At 37.0% G+C, this 21,926-nt stretch overlaps 1 protein-coding gene across 4 annotated transcripts in view; it reads left to right on the forward strand.

Annotated features, from left to right (window-relative positions):
- LOC150081714 (protein strawberry notch homolog 1-like) overlaps window positions 1–21,926 on the forward strand; it is a 374,252-nt gene that overhangs the window by 322,158 nt on the left and 30,168 nt on the right. For all 4 annotated transcript variants that reach the window (XM_090378820.1, XM_090378821.1, XM_090378819.1 and 1 more), the window contains exon 25: window positions 10,525–10,617. In XM_090378820.1, the coding sequence (XP_090234946.1) occupies window positions 10,525–10,617 (93 nt within the window). The remainder of the gene's footprint in view (window positions 1–10,524; window positions 10,618–21,926) is intronic.

Here is a 21,926-nt window from a genome sequence, read left to right on the forward strand (position 1 = left end):
TCCCGCATCACCTGCCCATCCCTCCAATAATTTTTCTAGTTCTTCCTTGAATTTATTCAAACTATCCACTACCACAACAATAGATGGAATTTAGTTCCAGCAATCAAAAATCTGCTGGTTGAAGGCAAGTTTTGCAACTATCCTTCCTCAATTTGAATTTATGCCCCCTCGTGTGTGTGTGTGTGTAAAATGTCATCAGGATTGAGTTTGCTCAATCTATTCAAAGCCTTAAACACCTCAGTCAAATCACGGTGCAGGTGCCTAATCTCCAGATGCTGAAATTTACAGAACTGAAGCCTTTCTTGGTAAGATCATCCTTTTGTTCCCATTACCAATCTTGTTGCTTTTCTTTGCACCCATTCCAGCAGATTTACATCCTTAGACAATTGAGACTCTGGACCTGGATGCAGTACACAAGATGCAGCCTAACTATTGCCTTGTACAGTGGGATAATCACCTGCTTATCCCTATTAGCAAAGTTCCTGTATATCATTGACAGAACCCTATGAGCTGTCTTTGACAGCTTGTCCAAATTGCTTGGATAACTTTGTATGTGACTGTACAATTACCCCAGATCTTTTTCATTTTCCACTACCGAGTGCAGTTTCGTTCGGTTGGTATGTTAATTTGAGATTGTATTGTTGAAATTCAATGTTGAATTTCACCTGGCATTTGTCAGCCCATTTGCCTAATTTTTCTATATGTTGTAGTACTGTATATACTTTGATCATTGTTGATTGGTATAAGACAGGATATGTTTATAAATGTGCACTGCCCTTCCTGGACTAACGTTATTAGTGGAGTCCCTCAGAGTTCAGTGGAAAGGCCAGGGAATGACCACCGCATATCCCCGGAGCAATGTGGCCTTAGTTGCTAACGCTCCTAAAAACCAAATAACAAAACAAACAGAGTTCAGTCCTGCACTGGACTGGACACCTCACTGTTTTCAATATTTATTAGTGATATTGACAAAGGCATGTTAAGTTAATTGTCTTAGTATCCATATGATACAAAGGTTGGCACAGTGATTAACGACAAGAATAAAGATGGACTACTGCAAAAAGACCTAGAAAATTAGGCAGGTGGGCTTGAGAAGTAGCAGAGAGGAGAAGTTGCCTCCCATTATAGTTCTGTTATACCAGTGGTTCTCAACCTTTTTGATCGATGTACCCCCTGAAAGTTCGCAAAGTCCTCATGTACCCCCCCTAAGATTATCATAGCCATAGAATGCCAAGAACAGGGAATTTTTCAGTTTTTTACATGAAAAATGGGCATTTTTCATTTTTTTTAATGTGTACTGTATTATAGTGGAACAAAAAATAATCACTACTCTTAAAATTTTAAACTATTAATGTAAGTATTATTAAGACTTCAAATTAAAAAATAAAAAATATTCTTACTCAGTGAATCTAATAAGAGACCTGCTGTGAAAGATTTTCACCGATTTTGCTGAAATTAGGTGTCAAAGTTGATAATTTACAGTGAATATCTGCTGAATATTCAAGCTGTTTCTCCTTTTTGATTTTGTGTCACAAGATTTGGCAAACCCACATTCACATAAATAAATTGCCACAGTTGGTAAAAGTTTACGAAGTGCTTTGTCTGCTATATTAGGGAAAGAATCAAACAAACTGACCCAGAACCAAGACAGTGGAACACTAAAAAACCTTTTTTTTTTTTTTTTTTTTTTTTGAGTGACATGTTACAAGGGATATCAATCAGTTCTTCTTTTGTGAATAGGACAAAGGAGTTTCAGCTTTTCAAGAAAGGGTTAACTGTCTACCAGTAATTTCCAATGTCTGTAATGACAGGAAAATATTCTCCAAAAGAGATCAACAGTTTTTTGAGGTATTCAGTTATTGCTTTCTGTAAGTGGAGATATTTTTTCAATGAGACATCTAGTAAAAGTATTGAAGGTATCATATTGTCCTGCTTTAGCTCTCTTTCTCCAAAGAATAATTTTTTTCTTTGAATGCAGAGATTTTATCATTATCCATGAAAAGTGTCTTATTTTTACCTTGAAATGATAGATTCAGTGTGTTCGGTTTGTCAAATGTATCAGCAAGGAATGCAACCCCTTGTGAATTATAAACACTAGACAAAGTTGATGAATCTCCGCAGTTAATCTCAAGTTGTTTTTCTTTGTGGCTTCAGCTTTATGATCAGTAAGAAACATCACAATTTCAGAGCCTAATTCAGAGAATCTCATCAGCACTTTACCTTGACTCGGCCAATGTGCTTTGGTGTAAATTGTAAGCATTCGTAAATCTGCCGTAATAGCCTTGTACTTAAGCCATTAGATTTCACATAATTGATGATTTTTATTAGTGTCTTAAAATATCTTAAGTTTTTCACAACTAAATTTTCCCTGTGGAGTAAACAGTGACTTCTTGAACAGGAAGGGTGTACTACTGGCTTGATTCTCTTAACAAAACTTGAAATTGGGCTCTGCATAGCCTTTCTACCATCAGTACAGATGTTAATACACATCTTCCAGTCAAATTCATGAGTACAAAAAAAAAAAAAAACTGTCAATTTTTTCAAAAATATCATCTCCTGTTGTAGTGGCGCCTCCGTAGCCAGGTGGGCAGAAGCAACAGTACGTAGCACACTTCTTGATCAGACCGGGATTCGAGCCTGTGACCACCAAATACGGACGATGCGGAAAGGTCAGGAAATGACCACCGCATATCCCCGGAGCAATATGGCCTTAGTTGCTAATGTCAAAATAACAATAACAACCTGTTGTAGTCGTTTTCGAATCATCACAGGTAAGAATGTCTTCACTTAGCTCACCGTTATACGGTTGTCAGACAAGTACTATCGGCATAGCTAGTCTACTGACAGCAGTTGCAAGGTAAAATAAAGTGATAGTTTAAGTCTACAAATGAATCCATTGAGAAGATCGGGTGAACAAATTAAAATCCTTCTTTTTACGCTGTCATTAGAGAGTGGCACCTGTTTAATTTTTGCTGATTCATTGGATCCAAATATAGTCTCGTACACAGGTCAATAGCACATGGCATTATCAAATTTTTACCAAATAGTGAGAGCCTCTCCTTGACAAGCAACGTGATAGCTCACTTTTAATGAGGCTTCTAATAATTCTTTTTTACAACTCACATATATGTATTTCACCAACAGTCATGATGTAATATTTCTTTTTCTCTTCAAAATAAGCAATAGATTTAATGACTAATTTTACAGCCGAAAGCTTGAAGTACTCTTGATTATCTATTAAGATTCTTAGCAAAGCTTATTATCTTAGTACTCACCTCTGACAATTATCGTTAAGTATTTATATTTGTAATAATGACTAATTTTACAACTGAAAGATTGAAGTACTGTTGATCTATTATGATCTGTAAGGAGGTGAGTACAAAGATAATAAGCTTTGCTAAGCAATAATTTACCATTCAAGGTCTCAATGATTTCTTTTAAAGTTCTCATCAGCAGAGAGAGAACACAGAGGGATTTGATTCTGCTCATCACCACAATAATATAAGCCATATTTATTTCAAATATTCATATTGTAATTTTTTTTTTTTTTTTTCTTTTTTTTTTTTTTTTCTCTTTCTGGAGCTGATTTGCTTGTAGACAGACTTGGTGAATGGTCACGATTACACTCACCACTTGGTCTGCCATATTGAGGTGTTCTTGACTCATCTTCACATCTTTTCTCATGATTTTCTGTTCTCTCTGCAGGATCTGACTTTTGCTTTGTTCCTCTTACTAAAAATTTATCGATGATTCGACGGTGTGAAATTAAAATTAAAAATAGTTATGCAGAAAAACCACCCTTCATCACAAACTCGCAACACAAAGCATTTCTGGGACTCATAGCTATTGTATATCTGTTTTTCTGAGAGGGAAAAATAGTAAAAATTGACTATATATTTGCTTCAATATATTCAGTATTTAGTTACCTAGTAATTTTTGTAGACAGCAGCATATAACATCCTTTCGTTGACTAGAAGTTGCACTTAGGACACTCAGCCTAAAACACTGATGGATCCAATATCTCTCTATTACAGAAGATTTAGGAGAAGTCCGGTTGGCCTGACTCCATAAAATCCGCTCATGCACACCTTCTCGATGGTAAGCCCTGTTACGTCACTTAGGTGGCAACAAATGTGTTGAGTGGTTCTCTTCAAGACTCCTGGTCAGTGTGAAGAGGAAAAGACCAAAACCCTCCAGCATATGAAAGCACGATGAAACAAATGGCCCTCAGTCCCCAGCAGCTTTCACTCTCCCTCTTACGGCAGTGAGAGGATCAGAGTGGAAGCAGACGGTGCTAAGAATCTCTGGGTACGACCAGGCTGCCATGCACGGAAACTGAACTTCGCCTGTTATAACGTAATATCACTCATCGGTGAAGACAGGATATTAGAGCTGGAAAAGGAATTAAAAAATGTGAATTGGAATATCATCGGTTTGGCTGAAACAAGAAAAAGAAATGAATCACTTATAAGTTTATCAAGTGGAAATCTGCTGTACATCAATGGAAACAGTGAAAGGAATGAAGGTGGAGTTGGGTTTCTGGTCCATAAAGATTTTAAAAACAACATTTTGGAATTCAAAAGTACATCACCAAGGGTGTCAAGACTAATACTCAAGATTTTTAAGAGGTACAAGCTAAAGATTATAATGATTTATGCACCAACATCGAGCCATGATGATGAAGAGGTTGAAGAAATGTACAATGAAATTGAGAGTCTTCTAGATGAGCAGAAAACCCACTACACTTATTATGGGGGACTTCAATGCTAAGGTTGGAAAAAGGTAAAACAGCGCAGAAAGAGGAACTATAGGAAATTTTGGAATTGGTGAAAGAAATAAGAGGTGAAAGACTTGTGGAATTTTCGGAATCTCAAGGACTGTCGGTAATGAACACTTTTTTCAAGAAAAGGGTGAACAGAAAGTGGACCTGGAAGAGTCCAAATGGATTAACAACTAATGAAATCGACTTCATCCTCATTAACAGAAGATATATTGTGAATGATGTTACCGTCCTAAATAAGGTAAATGTTGGAAGTGATCACAGAATGGTAAGATGTACACTTGATATAGATTTAGGAAAGGGAAAAACTGACTCGAGTAAATAATACAAAGGTCTTTGAGATAACAGAGGAGGAGAAAAAGCAGTGTACTGGAACTTAAGAACAAGTTTGAGCTTCTGCAGACTGCTCAGGACCAAGATATCGACGAGGAATATTACAACTTTCTGAAAGTGATAAAGTCCAAGAAACCTATAGGGAAAAAGAAATCCAACGAAGAAAAAATTAGTCAAGAAACACTTGTCATGATGAACCGAAGACGGCAAATGAAGAGCAAGAAAAACACTGACAGGGAGAAAATTGAGTATACTGAGTTATGCAAAACCATTAGAAAGAGACTCAGAGAGGACATAAGAAGATTTAACACAAGAAAAGTAGAACAAGCATTAAGGGAAAACAAAGGATTTAAATCAGCAGCCATGAGCAGTAATACAGAATGACAAATGATACTGAAACTGAAGAATAGTGATGGTGTACTTATAAACAGCAGAGAAGGCATAATTCAAATAGCAGAAGACTACTATAGAGAATGATACAAGGAGCAAGGGAATGATACCAGCAGTGGGGAAGATGGATTGCAAAGTAGCAACACATACGACATACCCGATATTCTTCCTGATGAGGTAGAACATGCATTGAAGAAAATGAAGAATCGGAACGCCCCGGGGGAAGATGAAGTTACTGTAGAGTTGTTAAAATTGGGAGGAAGAGACATAACACAAATACTGGCAAGGCTCTTCACAAAGTGCATTAGAAAAGGTGTGACGCCTAAGCAGTGGAATAATGCAATCATAGTTTTGCTGCATAAGAAAGGAGATAAATCAGAAATTTGAAATTATAGACCAATTAGCTTGTTATCCCACATCTACAAGTTGTTCACAAGGGTCATTACTAACAGATTAGAAAGAATACTTGATGAGAATCAACCGAAAGAGCAAGCTGGCTTTAGGACAGGATTCTCAACTATGGATCACCTTCACGTAATATCACAGCTAATGGAGAAAGCAAATTAATATAAAACACCATTATGCCTGGCATTTGTGGATTATAAAAAGGCATTTGACTCCATACAGCATAAGGTAATGTTTCGGGCACTGAAAAGACAAGTATATATTATGATTTTGAAGAAAATATATGAGAATGCTACCTCCTTTTATTAGACTAGACAAAGACAGTAGGAAATTTAAAAATAATGAAGGAGTTTGACAAGGAGACACAATATCTCCGATGTTGTTTACTGCTGCCCTTGAGAAAGCTTTCAGAAGATTAGACTGGTTGCAGAAAGGAGTCAATGTGAACGGAGAGTACCTAAACCATTTACGATTTGCAGATGACATTATGGTCATAAGCCATGATCCCAAAGAATTAGAGGAAAATCTTAATCAGTTATGCACAGTTAGTAAGGATTTTGGACTAAAGATGAATATTGCTAAAACAAAAGTAATGATGAACAAGTATGCCAAGGAAAGGGAAATAATGATTGAAGGAGCAGTAATTGAAAAGGTGGAGTCATATACTTATCTGGGACAAGTTATTAGCTGTAATAATGATAAATGGCTGGAAGTCAAGAGAAGAATAAATTTTCGATGGATAGCATTCAGGAAATATAGTCACATACTGAAGAGCAATATCCCAGTTTGTCTGAAACGTGAAATAATGAATCAATGTATACTCCCCACCATAACTTATGGAAGTGAAACTTGGGCACTCACCAAAAGAATGGAAGAGAAGCTGAGAACTACACAGCGAAGAATAGAACGAATTATACTGGGAATCAGACTGTTAGATAAGAAGAGAAACACATGGATTAGGCAGCAAACTCAAGTAAAGGACATTCTTATCAAAACTAAAGAACTAAAATGGTCTTGGGCAGGACACATAGCTCGAAGACATGATGACAGATGGACTAAGAAAATAACAGAATGGTACCCAAGAGGAGCTAGAAGAAAACCTGGAAAACAAAGGTGGAGATGGATGGATGAAATTCATGAGTTTTTGGGTATAAATGGATGGCCAGTGCTCAAAACAGAAGGAACTGGAAAGTTGCTGGAGAGGCCTTCATCCTGCAGTGGATTGAAAATGGCTGATGATGATGATGATGTATGGAGAAATGACATGATTTCACTTTGCCACTATGATAGGTTGGACAGTGGTTTTGATTTAGCTTCTCAAAACAAGATATATTCTAGGACATCAGAAATAAACACCTAGAAATCAGTAAAATTTTGCAATTAGCTGATAAATATTTTACTAAAAAGTAAAAGGTTTAGGCCCACAGTGCTATACCATTTAAGAAACACTTTGTGGTGCCCCCCCTTCTGTATCAGCACCCAAGTGCATCACATTGATTCCATCATGACAGGTGGAATTATTATTGGTGGTTGCATGGGCTCCCGTGGGTAACTCGCTTTTTATCAAGCAAGGAAGGCAAACTGAGAATGCAGTATATATTCAACACAGTTTACAGACATTATGTACAGATACTTCACAGCATTAGTTGTTTGGTGCACAAAACAAATACCCTTTTAAACTACCCTCCTCCATGCTGATGCTAACCAAATGTATTCTGGCTTTACCAACCCTTAATCAGGGGCACTGAGAGATGCCACAGGCTCTAGGGAAAGGGAGCTGACTGACTTGACTTTTTACAGGACTTCCCTAAAGGGAAGTCCTGTAAAAAGTATACTGCATTACAAATCGAATGTGGTTAGTTCACTCTATCAAAAATATGAATCATACCATGATTGTTAAATTAACCATTAGCAGCACAGCATGTTAACAGTTTTCATTCTTTATTTATCATTATTTGGTGTCTTATTCAGTGTATAAGACACCAAATTGTCTTATACACTGAATTTACATGGACCCATCAGTCATACTCTAAAAGCTAAACATAGCATGGCACTCATTATCAAGACTTTCAGAAGATTTATCCTTCATTCTTAATTTTAAAGTCCTACCTCTGTGGAAAATCCTCCATGACAGTATGCTGATTCCACCACTTGTCATTTATTTGTTGGAGTGGTCTGGATTCAAGTCCAGTCCTAACCTTTCACCTTTTGTATTTTACATTGGAGGAATTCTCATTCTCAAAGAGGTTTTCAGTTGGGGCTAGTTAGCCAATGTCAGGCAGAGGAGTAGGATTCTTCCCCAGCTGCTGACGTGCTGTAAAACCAATAAACCAAACCAGGTGGTGACAGAAAAAGGATAAACAAGCCGTGGGCAAGAAATATCCACTTGCATAGTAAAAACTTTCATATCTCAGAGGTCAGGGCTCAGAATGGACTGGAGCAAACAGGGTTCCAATTCATCACATTCATCATAAAGTCATGTGAGTACTTGATTATTTAATTTGAAAAAAAGCTATTTTATTTAACAGTATTCCTTTTGTAAAATTTCCTGTTTTGAGCCCTGTCTGAGATTGAATCTCTGCCCAGACACTGCATTCAAGGAAATTAAAAAACTACCTACATAACATGCATACATTTTTTTATTATCATGGCTTTTGTTATGCTAATTGCTGTAGTATTGATTTTTACTAGTTTTCATTCTATGTATATAATTATTAGTAAATAACCCCCTATTCACTGCGCTCGCTTCTTTTGATAAAATAGAATGAAATACTTACAGAAACTTTTGACTGTGTGTCTCTTCCTCAGCTATAAATACACAAACACATTACTATATCTATATAATATCAGTATAGATAAACAACTCAAAGAAAAACTACGATAATTGTGTAAAAGGTATCATTTCATCTGTATCTCATATTGTGCTTATCCTTCACAACAAGTTACCATGTATTGCACTACCTCGAATAAGTAACTCTTCGCTAATAGAGAAGACTATTGTCACTTATTCTTGGTGTGCACCACCACTCAGGCGGCACCGTAGTTTTTCTTTAAGAGTTGTCTATGGTGTATCTAGACTGATATATAGATATAGAATCTTAAAATATTATGCCTTGTTGTATTTAGTTTATTTAAATAAATACATTACACGTGGCAATCAAGGATGGTCATGTTAGATAAATATAGCATATGACCACGCTTAAACAGGTTTGTTTTACCACAGTAAAACAAGCTCCTGTTACTTATTTTTGTGCTTGTTACGTATTACCGCATAACCTGCATCTCTCTTCTCCCATTAGCTGAATAAATATCATTAGGAGGAAAATTATTTTAATGTATAGAAAGATATTAATAGTATTTTAGCTACATTTATAGATTAAATATTCTTTTGCAGCTGGTGACATATTATCATGAGCTTGGGCCCTGATGTAGCATTTCCTTATTGGCCCTCAGGGTTATTCTCCTTTCATTTTCGCTCCTGAGTTCATGACTCTGGTACCCTTGCACGATAGGATGATTTGGCTCTTTGTGGACTACTCTGGGGAACTAACTACCATTTACAGTATTCTTCCCAGAAAATTTTGCCAGCTGGGTGTCATTATGAAGTAGTTAGGTGGGGAAGTGTAATACTTCGCAATATTATAAAATTTTCTGTTATTAATGTGACTTAAGTGATTCAGAACAAAAATTAATTGCATAATTTAACATATGCTCCTGTTAATTGCATAATTTAACATATGCTCATAGTATGTTCGAATTAATATTAATTGAGATCAGTGAGCTACCATACGGTACCAAGAGAATCGCTTCAATTTTAGCTGGGCGGTCAGTTAAATTCACCAAAGAGGTTAAGGATTCCTTGCCTGATTGCCTCCCTTCCACCAACTCCTTAAATTGGCCATGGTACAATCCTAATAATGATTAAACCACTTGGGAATTGTGAAATATACTTCTATAGATATGTTGTTACTGTTATTGTAACTGTTTACTTCACTACGGTAAATTAATTTCTAAGGTCTCCCCACTTCCCACACTTTTGGTGTACTTGGCTGACATCCTGTGAAGTATGGAACCCTAGGTCATTGTCCCACTCCATTTCTGCCATTGATCTTTTAGTTCTGTTGTGGTAAATTAATGCAGTAATTTTAATCAGTATGAGAAAGGTAACAGTTATTCTGTGGAGAAATTCGATCAATTTGTCACTGTGGTAATTGTTGCTAAGTTTTGCTTTTGCACCATTATTAATTGTAAAGCTCAATATACATTGAGCTGTACAATATGTATACAAACATATGCACATTTGCTCTGTTTTTTTTTAGTACCATTGCTTATTCAGTGAACATATAGTGTTTGTGAGCTGGTGACCAGTCAGTTCGTCACTTTAGAATAACCCAGAAAACATTCATTTTTCTGGTTGTTTTATTATGGATGTAAAATAAATTTATTTTCTTGATTATGTTGAATTAAATAATGCGTGTGTGTTCGTTCTTTAAATGATTTTCTGGTAGATAATGCATTATTTTAAAAGCCTACATATGATATTGATTAATAAATTTTTAATTAGTATTGATTATACAAAATTTAATATTTATAATAATTTGGACTAATGTTTATAGGTAAAAGTTGAACGTGGGATGCCATGGGATGATGCTTGTGAACTTTGGGCAGAACTAGTTGGAAATGAAGAAGGATTTTACTTGTCTTCACAGGTAATGAATATATTACATTTATGAATCTGTCATGATTATTTACTGTTTATAGATTTTTTGATGGAAATATGAAATTTAGAGATGCTTGTCCATCACTCCAAGCTACTGTGAATAATGTATTCTGCCCAAGAAGATTGATGTGTCCAGTATAGGCAGCATTCAGTAGACCTGGCTGCATTACATGATATGAATCATGATGGTTTAGCAAAGTTTGGAAAGGATATGAGTATCAAAGGCCAGAAGAGGGAATATCACTTTTAAAGAATGGTTGGCGAACTATTCTCATGCAAACCAACCATGTATAACATCTAACAGTAACTGCACAATATAACACAAACAATTGCAGCCAAGGGTTAACATAAAATATTAACAGAGACACCTCAACAGTAACAGAAAGTAACTAGACAAAACTAGTATATAAATTAGCATTAGCATTAGCATTAGTAGAGGCATTTGATGCAAGAAAGCAAGCTTATGCAGCATCAGCCAAAAAAAAAAAAAAAAAAGTAACATAAATAAATAAAAATAACCACTTCCACTTCACCCCTCTGTTCGTTCGAAATACCTGTCCAGCTGAGCCTTAAACTTATTTAGGCTATCAACTTCCACGACAAGGGATGGAAGTCTGTTCCACCCACCAACCACCCGCTGGCTAAAGGCAAATTTCCGCACATCTATCCTACATCTGTCTTTCCTCAATTTGAATTTATGCCCTCTCAGGTGATTTTTCTGAGCTAGAGGAAGAATCCCATCAGCATTGAGCATGCTCAAACCATTCAAGGCTTTGTACACCTCTATCAGATCACCCCGCTGGTGCCTAGTTTCCAGACACTGTAATTTGCAAAACTTAAGCCTTTCTTCGTAAGAGAACCCCTTTGTCCCATTCACCAATCTAGTTGCCCTTCTCTGTACTCGTTCCAGCAGCTCTACATCCTTCCTGAAATGAGGCCTCCAGGCCTGTATACAGTACTCTAGGTGTGGCCTGACCATTGCCTTATACAAGGGAATAATCACCTCCTTATCCCTGCTAGAAAAATTTCTATATATCATTGACAATACACCATGAGCTACTCTTGCAGCTCGTCTGCACTGCTCAGAGAACTTCATATCTGCCTGCACCACCACCCCCAGGTCCCTTTCATTCTCTACCACTGTCAGTGTAGTACCACAGAGTTGATACGTTGCTCTGGGGTTGCTGTTTCCCATATGTAGTACTTTACATTTGTCAATGTTAAACTTCATTTGCCACCTCGAAGCCCATCTGCTCAACCTTTCCAAATCCTGTTGCAGCAGCATAGTGTCAGTAGTGTCCTTGACAACCCTGCCAACCTTTGTATCGTCTGCAAACTTGGACATTAAGCCTGATATACCATCATCAATATCATTTATAAATACAGAAAACAATAAAGGCCCCAATACTGAACCCTGAGGGACTCCACTAATAACATTAGTCCACGATGAGCAGTGTCCATTGATTACCACTCTCTGTCTTCTCCCCCTCAACCACCCCTTTATCCATAGCAGCAACTTGCCTCCAATGCCACACTGCTCCAATTTGTGCAGCAGTCTTCCATGTGCAACAGTATCAAAAGCCTTTCTAAGATCCAAGTATATAATATCAAAGTTATTCCCTGCATCCAGTTCTTTTGTGACTGCATCATAGTATCCAATCAAATTGGTCAGGCAAGACTTCCCTTTAACAAAACCATGCTGTGTCCTAGCTATAACTGAAGTCTTGTCTAGATGATCCTGCAGTGCTTCTTTCACCAATGCCTCCATTAATTTTCCGGGAACAGAAGTTAAACTCACAGGTCTATAATTACTTGTGTCAGCCTTTGATCCCCCTTTGTGAATTGGGGTCACATTTGCACATCTCCAGTCAATGGGTACCTCCCCTGAGTCCAAGGAAGCTCTCATAATTATGGCTAAGGGTTTGCTTACCTCCTTTGCTGCCTCCTTTAATATAACTGGATAGATCCCATCCACCCCAGGTGCCTTTCTTGTGTTTATCTTCAACAATTTCTCCTCCACTTTGCTCTCAGTTATTACAAGATTCTCTAGCTTACTGCTAGAGTTGAATACACCTCTGGCATTCCCCTCGCTGAATAACTCCTCATGTGTGAATGTCGATGCAAAATATTCATTTAGTTTGTTAGCTACCCGAGCAGGGTCATCAACAGTTGACCCATCGATCTCAAGTGGACCAATCTGATTCATCCCCTTCCTTCTAGAGTTTACATAAGTAAAGAACTCTTTGCTGTTTTTCTTTGCATCCCTTGCCAAGGATCTCTCGTAATCTGCCTTCGCCTGCCTAACCTCCTTTGTAACTTGGTTACAGATCAACTTGTATCTATCATAGGCATCCGTGTTACGTGTTAATTTGTATGTATCCCATGCATTTTTCTTCTCTGCCATATGCCTCATTAGTTCATCTGACAACCATTTAGGCCTAAACCTTGAACAATATTTCTTAGTTGGTATGTAAAGCCTAGTAGCTTCCACGATAAGTTCTTTGAATGCTTCCCATTTTGAATTTGCTGTTGGCAATATCATCAGTTGATCCCACTGTATAGAATTTAAATACTGTCTCAGTCCATTGTAGTCGTCTTTACGAAAGCAATACCCCTTCCCTTTACCCCTAATGGTAGTTACCTCTTTGAGTAACTCCCACTTCAGCACACTGTGATCACTGCCACCAAGTGGTTCATTTATCTGCAGATTCTGAATGCATGAAGAATCACTACTGATAATCAAATCAAGAGTATTACTCCCTCTAGTTGCCTCCCGAACATGCTGATGTAGAAAACAATCATCCAATAAATCCACAAAAGCCTTGCTACTGTGTGAGTGACCAGCCCCCAAATTCCAGTCAATATCTGGGAAATTAAAATCCCCCATTATAAGACTCTCTGATTTACTGGCCCACTCTATTTCTCCGAACAGTTTCTTATTATACTCATCAGAGTCATTAGGCCTATAGCACACTCCTACTCTCAATTTTGATCTCCCAATGCTTATGTCACACCAAACTGACTCGACACTGCACTGTCCAGCGATGTCGACTGGCTTCACTTCCTTGGATTTTATGTGTTTCTTAATTAATAGCATAACCCCTCCTCCCTTCCTATCCTGTCTATCCTTTCTGTACACATTGTACTCCCCAAATTCCAGTTCTGCATTTCTTATATCTGTGTGACACCACGTCTCTGAAATCCCCACAATATCTGCCTTTGATGTTTTGAGCAATACCTCAAATTCATCAAATTTATTTACTAAACTCCTAGCATTGGTGTACACACAAGTATACATGCACCTGTTCTTTTTCTTAGCTACCCTAACACAACCCATGTGTTTACTTGTACCCCAATGATTCCCAGCAGTCTCTGAAATATCCTGCATCTTATTTTCCAGGCTGCGGCTCATTCCAATAGAAGCAGTGCAAGAATCACTTTCACCTCTGCCAGTGGCTACTGTTAATCTATTAGTCCTTGTATCCCCCCAATCTAGCAGTTTTCCGACCCACCTAACATTGCCTCGATAGCATCAGCAAACATTCTTGCACCCTTTCTATTTAAGTGTATCCCATCCCTGTAGAAGCAGTCTCTCCTGTTAACAAGTACAGACCAGGCTGAAAAAAATTCTACCCCTTGAGCCCTGCACAATCTTTCCAGGGCCGAATTGATTGACAGGGCTCTCATCATATACTCCCTCCTATCGTGTCTGGGCAGAATTGCAGACACTTTCAATTTCAACCCTAATTCACTGCTTTTTTTCATCAGTGACCTGACCTTTTTTTCATCAGTGACCTTTCATCAGTGACCTTTCATCAGTGAAATTAAAAAGTTAATTTGAATAATTTAAAAGAAAACAAATGATATTAAGAGACTGCTGGACAGTTCTGAAGTACTATCTGTGTAAGAATACTTTCACTAGGAATTATAATGACCTCTCTCTTTGCTGTCTTCTGTCCAGGCACATGAGGGAGTAAATGATGAGAGTCTTGTCAATCAATTCAGCACTGGATAAACTGTGAAAGGTTAATGGGGTAAAAATTGTGCATCTGCATGTGCTTGTTAACAGAAGAGACTGTTTACAAGATAGAATAAACTTAAATAGAAGGGATGCAAGAATATTTCTTGATGAAATAAAGGCAGTGTTAATTGGATCAGAAAACTGATATCTGGGGATACACAAACTAGTATATTAACAGTAATGCTGCAAGGAAATGTAGCAGTAGAGCATTATGATGCAAGAAAGGAAGCTTATGTGGCATCAGCCAAACAAAAAACCATTTCACACATCCATTCCCCTCTAAACATTTGTCCAGTTCCTCCTTGCATTTATTTACGCTATCAACTTCCACAACTACAGATGGAAGTTTGCTCCAGCAATCAGCTACCCACTGGCTAAAGGCAAATTTCTGCACATCAGTTCTACAACTGTCTTTCCTCAATTTGAATTTATTCCCCCTCGAGTGCAGAATCTGAGCAAGAAGAAGAATCCCATCAGCATCGATCTTGCTCAAACCATTCAAGGCCTTATACACCTCAATTAGATCACATCACAGGTGCCTAGTCTCCAGAATGCACTTTGCAGAGTAGCCAGGTGGGAAGGAGCAGCAGCAGTGTGTAGCACACGCTTCTTGATTAGACCGTGGTTCGAATCCGTCACCACCAAATACGGAAGATGCGGAAAGGTCAGGGAATGACCACCGCATATCCTGGAGCAATATGGCCTTAGTTGCTAATGCTCCTAAAAACCAAACAACAGCACTTTGCAGAACTTAAGTCTTTCATGGTAACAGCAACCCTTTGTTCCACTCACTAATTTTGTTTCCCTTCTCTGTACTTGTTCTAGTAGCTCTACATCATTTCCTAAAATGAGGCCTCCAGACCTGTATGCAGTACAGGTAGTTCCCGACTTTACAAGTTAATTCGTTCCTATCACATGCTCGTAAAGCAGGAATTTATTACCCATAGACATAATGTGAAAAATAGGGGTTATGTTCTCAGCAATGAAATTAGTTAGCTAATTAGTTTATGTTTAAACAATGATTGATTTATCCAAAGAAAGGAAAACATAGCCTGTAAAATCAAGCAAATTATAATAATAAAGAAATTATTTATGACTTACAAATGTTAAAGAATGTTTATTCATCATCGTCGACTAAATGCACACTCGTTGATCACTCATTATTGGCTCAGCACTCGTTGGTTTGTTCCTCAAGGAGTCGTCTTCTTCGGAAATGCTTCAAGAGGTGTTTGTTTCCAATATAGTTTTCTCTCTTCTTTATAAATTTCAATAGCATTGCATAAGCATTTTTTAACAGAACGCACAAATTGCAACTAAAACAATTTGCACGGAGCGACAAGGAATGAAGAGAAGGTTCTGAAAATTTGTTTTTTATACGTTTTGAAAATTTCAGTAAACACATTTCACCATAATAACATAAAAAAACACACAATTCCAGCTATCGGTATTTTCGCAAATGTAATAACATGGAGTTTACTACCTGTTAATAATTGCTTGTAGTAACAGAAAAGCCCAATAAACTGGAAAGTGCAAATTGTTTTTATTGTTTTCTGGTTGTGACCTCCAGAAATGTGCTTTAGAAAAATATCACAAAGCCGTTCAAAATTGGTTCTTATAACAGAATGTATGATAACAATGAAAGTGTAGTGCACTTTAATGATTTGAGTTGGTAACTAATACAATTTACACTATAAAAATTACCTTTTAGAGAGTTATATAGCAAAAATTTCAACTTCCAAGGTCATGGAACGAATTACCAAAAAACAATGTGTTATTGGGTTCACAATACGATTGTGTCTCTGGAACAGATAAATATCGTATAGCGAGGAACGCTATTGTATAGCTATGCACATGGTTTGAAAAAATGCAGTAAATTTTTGCAATTAATATTCATATTTTTGATTTGTTGCTACTTGTTACTTGGGGGGGGAAAAAAACTCGTAAACCCGGGAAGTCATAAAGCGACAACTGCCTGTACTGAAGGCCTGACCATTATACGAGGGAATAATCACCTCCTTATCCCTATGAACAAAATTCCTATATATCATTGACAATACCCCATGAGCTTCTCTGACTTCACATTTACCCCCCCAGGTCTTTTTCAATCTCCACTATACCTTGAGTGTAGTACTGCACAGTTAGTATGTTAGTCTGGAGTTACTGCTACCCATATGCAGCACTTTGCATTTGTCAATGGAGTCATTCCATGTCAAGTAGCCTGGGGTCTCTGCTCGACCATCAATATTTTGGTGAAACTTAGTGTGGATGTTTAAACAGGTTTCAAATGAAGCTGTGCAAAATTTCAGTTCAAAATATAGTATGCTTCAGGCACTAGCACCTTTTTTGTGGAGGTCACTTGTGTTATGTGGAATAAATCACAAAAAAATTTTCAAAGGTAAGTGTTACTGTTGCACAATGGTGAGATGTGGTGCTCTGAAACTTGGTGTACTTAGTTAACTTTTGGCAGAGAATGCAAAACTTTTGGTGTCCAGGCACAAAAAACTTTCATATTTTTTATAATGTGGTCTAAAACTGGCACCAAAAATTTGTCGCAACAAATTTAAGCAAGACTTTTGAAAGTCATAACTTTGAAATAAAAACCCTTTCTACCTTCTTCTTTGGACATTCCACTTACCAACTACATGAATTCAGCTTAAATATCAGCTCTTATACTTGTTTTCTGGCTGAGATATTTTCCTTCAAAGATGACTCGGAATTTGAAAGTCAAATTTGACCTATTTTAAGGGGCAAGTATCTTAATGTGGGACACCAACAATTCTCTCGTTTTTGCCACCACTGGAAAGTTCTACAATTCTGGAATATTCTAGAATCATACAAAAAAAAGTATAAATAGCTGATATTTGAACCATGCTATTATTAATGTGTTCTATCTTCATGATGAACAGTTTGTTTATTTTGTTCCTCTGTTTTTTATTGTTTGACTGTAATAAAGTTAAGTTTTCATTGCTTGCAGAAACGTCCTCTTATTAGTCAGCATTAAAGTCATGGAATTAGATTTTGCTGGAGATAAGCTGGACTCATGTGCCATCAGTCATATAGATAATTCTAAATGTCATGTGCTATCCTATACACACAAAACTGGGTTAAAATTATTTAAAGAATTTGAATTTGAAGAACAACAGCTGATAGGTCAACATTGTGGATTAAAACTGGGTGAAGAAAACACAATTTGTCTACATCATGAAGCTTTGCTTATGACAAAATTTGAATTTTTGCAGCATTCATGTTGCAATCCTTTCCAGAAGAAAAATCATATGATGAAAAAAGGTTTAAAACCAATTGATTTGTCAATAGCAGATCTGAAAGACCTAACAAAGGTAGACATAAAACCAAGCCAGAAGCTGTGCCCATCATGCCAAAAAGAGTAACAGTTGAAAAGCAACAACAGGAACATCAACTTCATCTGGATCAGACCATGATGACAAAGTGCATGTGACTGAAAGCTTGAACACACAAGTTTGATGACTATTGGTATTTCTCCTCTGAAATTTCATTGAATGGCTAAGAGAGACTCACAAGGCTATGCCAAAAGGAAGGCAAGTCAAGTACAAGATGTAATTGCCAGTAAAATTGCATCTATTGGTGGCATGAATCCAAATGACATTATGGAGCTAAGTGCAAGTCATTGGTGGTGGAAATTGCTTAGATTACAATGAGCTGCTGAAGGAAAAGTTGATGGTATCAAGTCATTCAGAAATACTTCAAATATTATCACTAGCTTCAGTTAGTTGGTCCATAAAGAAAACAGTGGAAGAGTTTAGTGTCTCAGAAAGAATGGTCAAGAAAGCTAGAAAACTTAAAGCAAAAGAAGAAATCATGATCACATAAAGCAAAAGTGATGAATTTTTTGAAGATGATGAATTTAGTTGGATATGCCTTGGAAAGAAAGATTATATTTCCATTAGAAATGCAGATGGAATGCAAATGCAAAAGCAACTGATACTCAGCAACTTGAAGGAAATGTTTGTAGCTTATCAAGATAGAAATGGATCTGACATTGGATTTTCTAAATTTTTTTAACTTCGACCCAAGTGGTGTGTGACAGTTGGTGCACCAGGAACACATTCTGTATGTATATGCACAATCCATCAAAATGTCAAGTTAATGCTAGAAGCAAGTCCTGTTGAATGTGATTACAAGGTGCTCATTGGTAAAACAGTCTGTGATTTGGAGTCAAAAGATTGTATGCTTCATCGGTGCGAAAAATGTCCAGAATAGATAAGCGAAAAAGTTTCTAGAGAATATTTTTGAAAACAATGAACCAGAAGATATTGAATTCAAGCAATGGATAGACACTGGCAGAGATAACTGGACACAAAGCAATTAACAACAGAAGATTTTATTGAAGAGTTGACTACAAAGATATTTAACCTTTCCTGTCATCACTACATTGCTAAATATCAAAGCTATCATTTGAAGTCAACAAAGGAAAGCCTATTGACAGGAGAATTGGTCATCTTGATGGTTTTTGCAGAAAATTATTCATTTGTTGTGCAAGACGCTGTTCAAGGGTTCCACTTGGAGAATAGCCAAGCTACATTGCATCCATTTGTCATTTTTTACAAGTTTATGCATAATCAGTGACTGCCTTCAACACCCCACAATTGCAGTGCATGTTAACCAACTTAATTGAATATTTGTAGAGTTTTGTGACAGAAATCAGGCACATTTACTACTTCAGTGATGGTTCTGTACAACAATTTCAAGAATTTTATTAACTTGTGTCATCATCAAAAGAATTTTGATATCAGTGCTGATTGGAATTTCTTTGGCACTATCCATGGGAAGTCACCATGTGATGGAATTGGTGGAAAATAAAAAGATTGGCAGCATGTGCAAGTCTCCAATGCTCAACTGTAAACCAAATCCCGACACCAGGAAACATGTTTGAATTTTGTGACATGCATGTGACCGAAATAAAATTCTGTTCTGTTTCTAAAGAGGAAATTTAACAAGTAAGGCCATTTCAAGAGAAAAGATTCATAGATGGTCATACTATTGCTGGAACAAGAGAAAATCATCACATTATTCTTATTGATGCAAGACAGATTCATGTTTGCGAAGTATCAAATGACACACCATCATCATTTGTAGCTCATGTAGATCAGACTAGTGAAACCAATATTCAATATGTGCCAATTGTTAATTTACAACCTGGCCAATACATTGCCTGTATTTATGACAATAATTGGTGGATTGGAAATATTTGTGAAATTTCATTTGAAAAACACGATGTATTGGTAAATTTCATGCATCCTCATGGAGCAGCTCGCTCATTTCACTAGCATGCTAGACAAGACGTCTGCTGGATTCCTGAATAACAAATTATTGCCAATCTTCCAGCTCCAAACAGCAACAATGGGAAGACAATATAGCTTGCCTGAAATAGTAATATCAACCATCAGTGAAAAATTCCAGTCCATTATGTGGCATTGATTCAATATCTTCACACTCACTTGCTTATTTCAAATTGTATTGCATTTTAAATAAATTTTGTTGCAGTTATAACTTCTTTCAAGCTTAGAAACCAATAGAACATCATCTTTATGCTTGGAATCCTGAATAAAGACCACTTTTCAGGCTTTGGAACTTGCACTAAAGAAACTCTTGAAATTTCTTTTCTTGCCATTTGCACTCCCCCATTGTAAAAAATACAGATCTTTTTGTGCATTGCCAATATATCCTTTCTCCTTAAACCAAAGGGCAGAGTAATTACAGAAGCTTTCACTCTTGTAAATGCAATATTTCTGTCCTTACTGAGATGACAAACTTCACCATCAAATAAGTATGCAAATATTATGTGGAAAATATAAAATGTTTAAGGCCATTTTTAGGCCTTAAGTAACAAGACAGAAAACTGAAAAACCATGATTCTTGTAGCTGAAACTCTGCTCTTTCCAGTGGTGGCAAAAACAAGAGAATTGAAGGTGTCCCACATTAAGATATTTGACCCTAAAGATAGATCAAATTTTGACTATCTTTGAAGGAAAATATCTCGGTCAGCAAACAAGTATAAGTGCTCATATTTAGTTGGGCTGAATTCATGCAGATGTTTGGAATGCCCAAAGAAGGTACCAAACATTTTTATTTCAAATTTATGACTTTTAAGTCTTGCTTAAATTTGTCGTGACAAATTTTTGGTGCCAGTTTTAGACTGCATTGTAAAAAAATGTGAAGGTTTTTGAGCCTGCACACCAAACGTTTTGCATTCTCTGCCAAAAGTTAACTAGGTATACCAAGTTTCAGAGCACTACCTCTCACCATTGTGCAACAGTAACACTTAAAACGTGAAAAATTTTTGTGATTTGCTCTGCTTAAAACACACACACTAGGTACACTATAGCCATAGCAGCTAATGCACCAATAAACAACCATACCACACACACACTTAAAACACAAGTGATCTCCACAAAAAAGTTGCTGGTGCCTCAAACATGCTATATTTTGAACTGAATTGTTGCACGAATGCTTTGAAAACCTGTTTAAACATCTACACCAAGTTTCAACAAAATTGAAGGTGGTCAAGCAGGGACCATCTTCAAAATTAGGCCACTTGACATGGAATCGCCCAATGTTAAACTTGAGTTGCCACCTCTCAGCTCATCTGCTCAACTTTTCCATATCCTGTTTCAGTAGCATACAATGCTTACTGTCATTAAAAACCCTACCAATCTTGGTATCATCTACAAACTTGGACATTAAGCCTAATAGACATTCATCAGTATCATTGATAAATACAGAAAACGACAATAGGCACAACACGGACCCCTGGGGGACACCACTACTAACATTAGTCCACAAGGAGCAGTCTCCATCGATTACTACTCTCTGTCTTCTCTTACTCAGCCATCCCTTTATCCATAGTAGCAGCTTGCCCTTAATACCATACTGCTCCAACTTGTATAGTAATCTTCCATGTGCAACAGTATCAGAAGCTTTCCTAAAATCCAAGTATATGATATCAAAATTATTTTTTGCATCCTGTTCCTTTGTAACCACATCGTATTATCCAATCAAATTGGTCAGACAAGAGTTCCCCCTTAACAAACCCATGCTGTGCCAGTCTTGTCTAAATGATCCTGCAGTACGTCTTTTATCAGTGATGCCATTATTTTTCCCATAACAGAAGTTAAACTAACAGGTCTGTGGTTGCTCATGTCTCCTTTCGATCCTCCTTTGTGAATTGGAGATACATTTGCCCATCTCCAGTTTGTGGATACCTCCCCTGAGTGCAAGGATTCCCCCATAATCATAGC

The sequence above is a fragment of the Mastigoproctus giganteus genome, chromosome 8 (genome assembly GCF_048544385.1).
Source record: "Mastigoproctus giganteus isolate SK-2022 chromosome 8, ASM4854438v1, whole genome shotgun sequence".
In the NCBI taxonomy this organism is placed as follows: Eukaryota; Metazoa; Arthropoda; class Arachnida; order Uropygi; family Thelyphonidae; genus Mastigoproctus; species Mastigoproctus giganteus.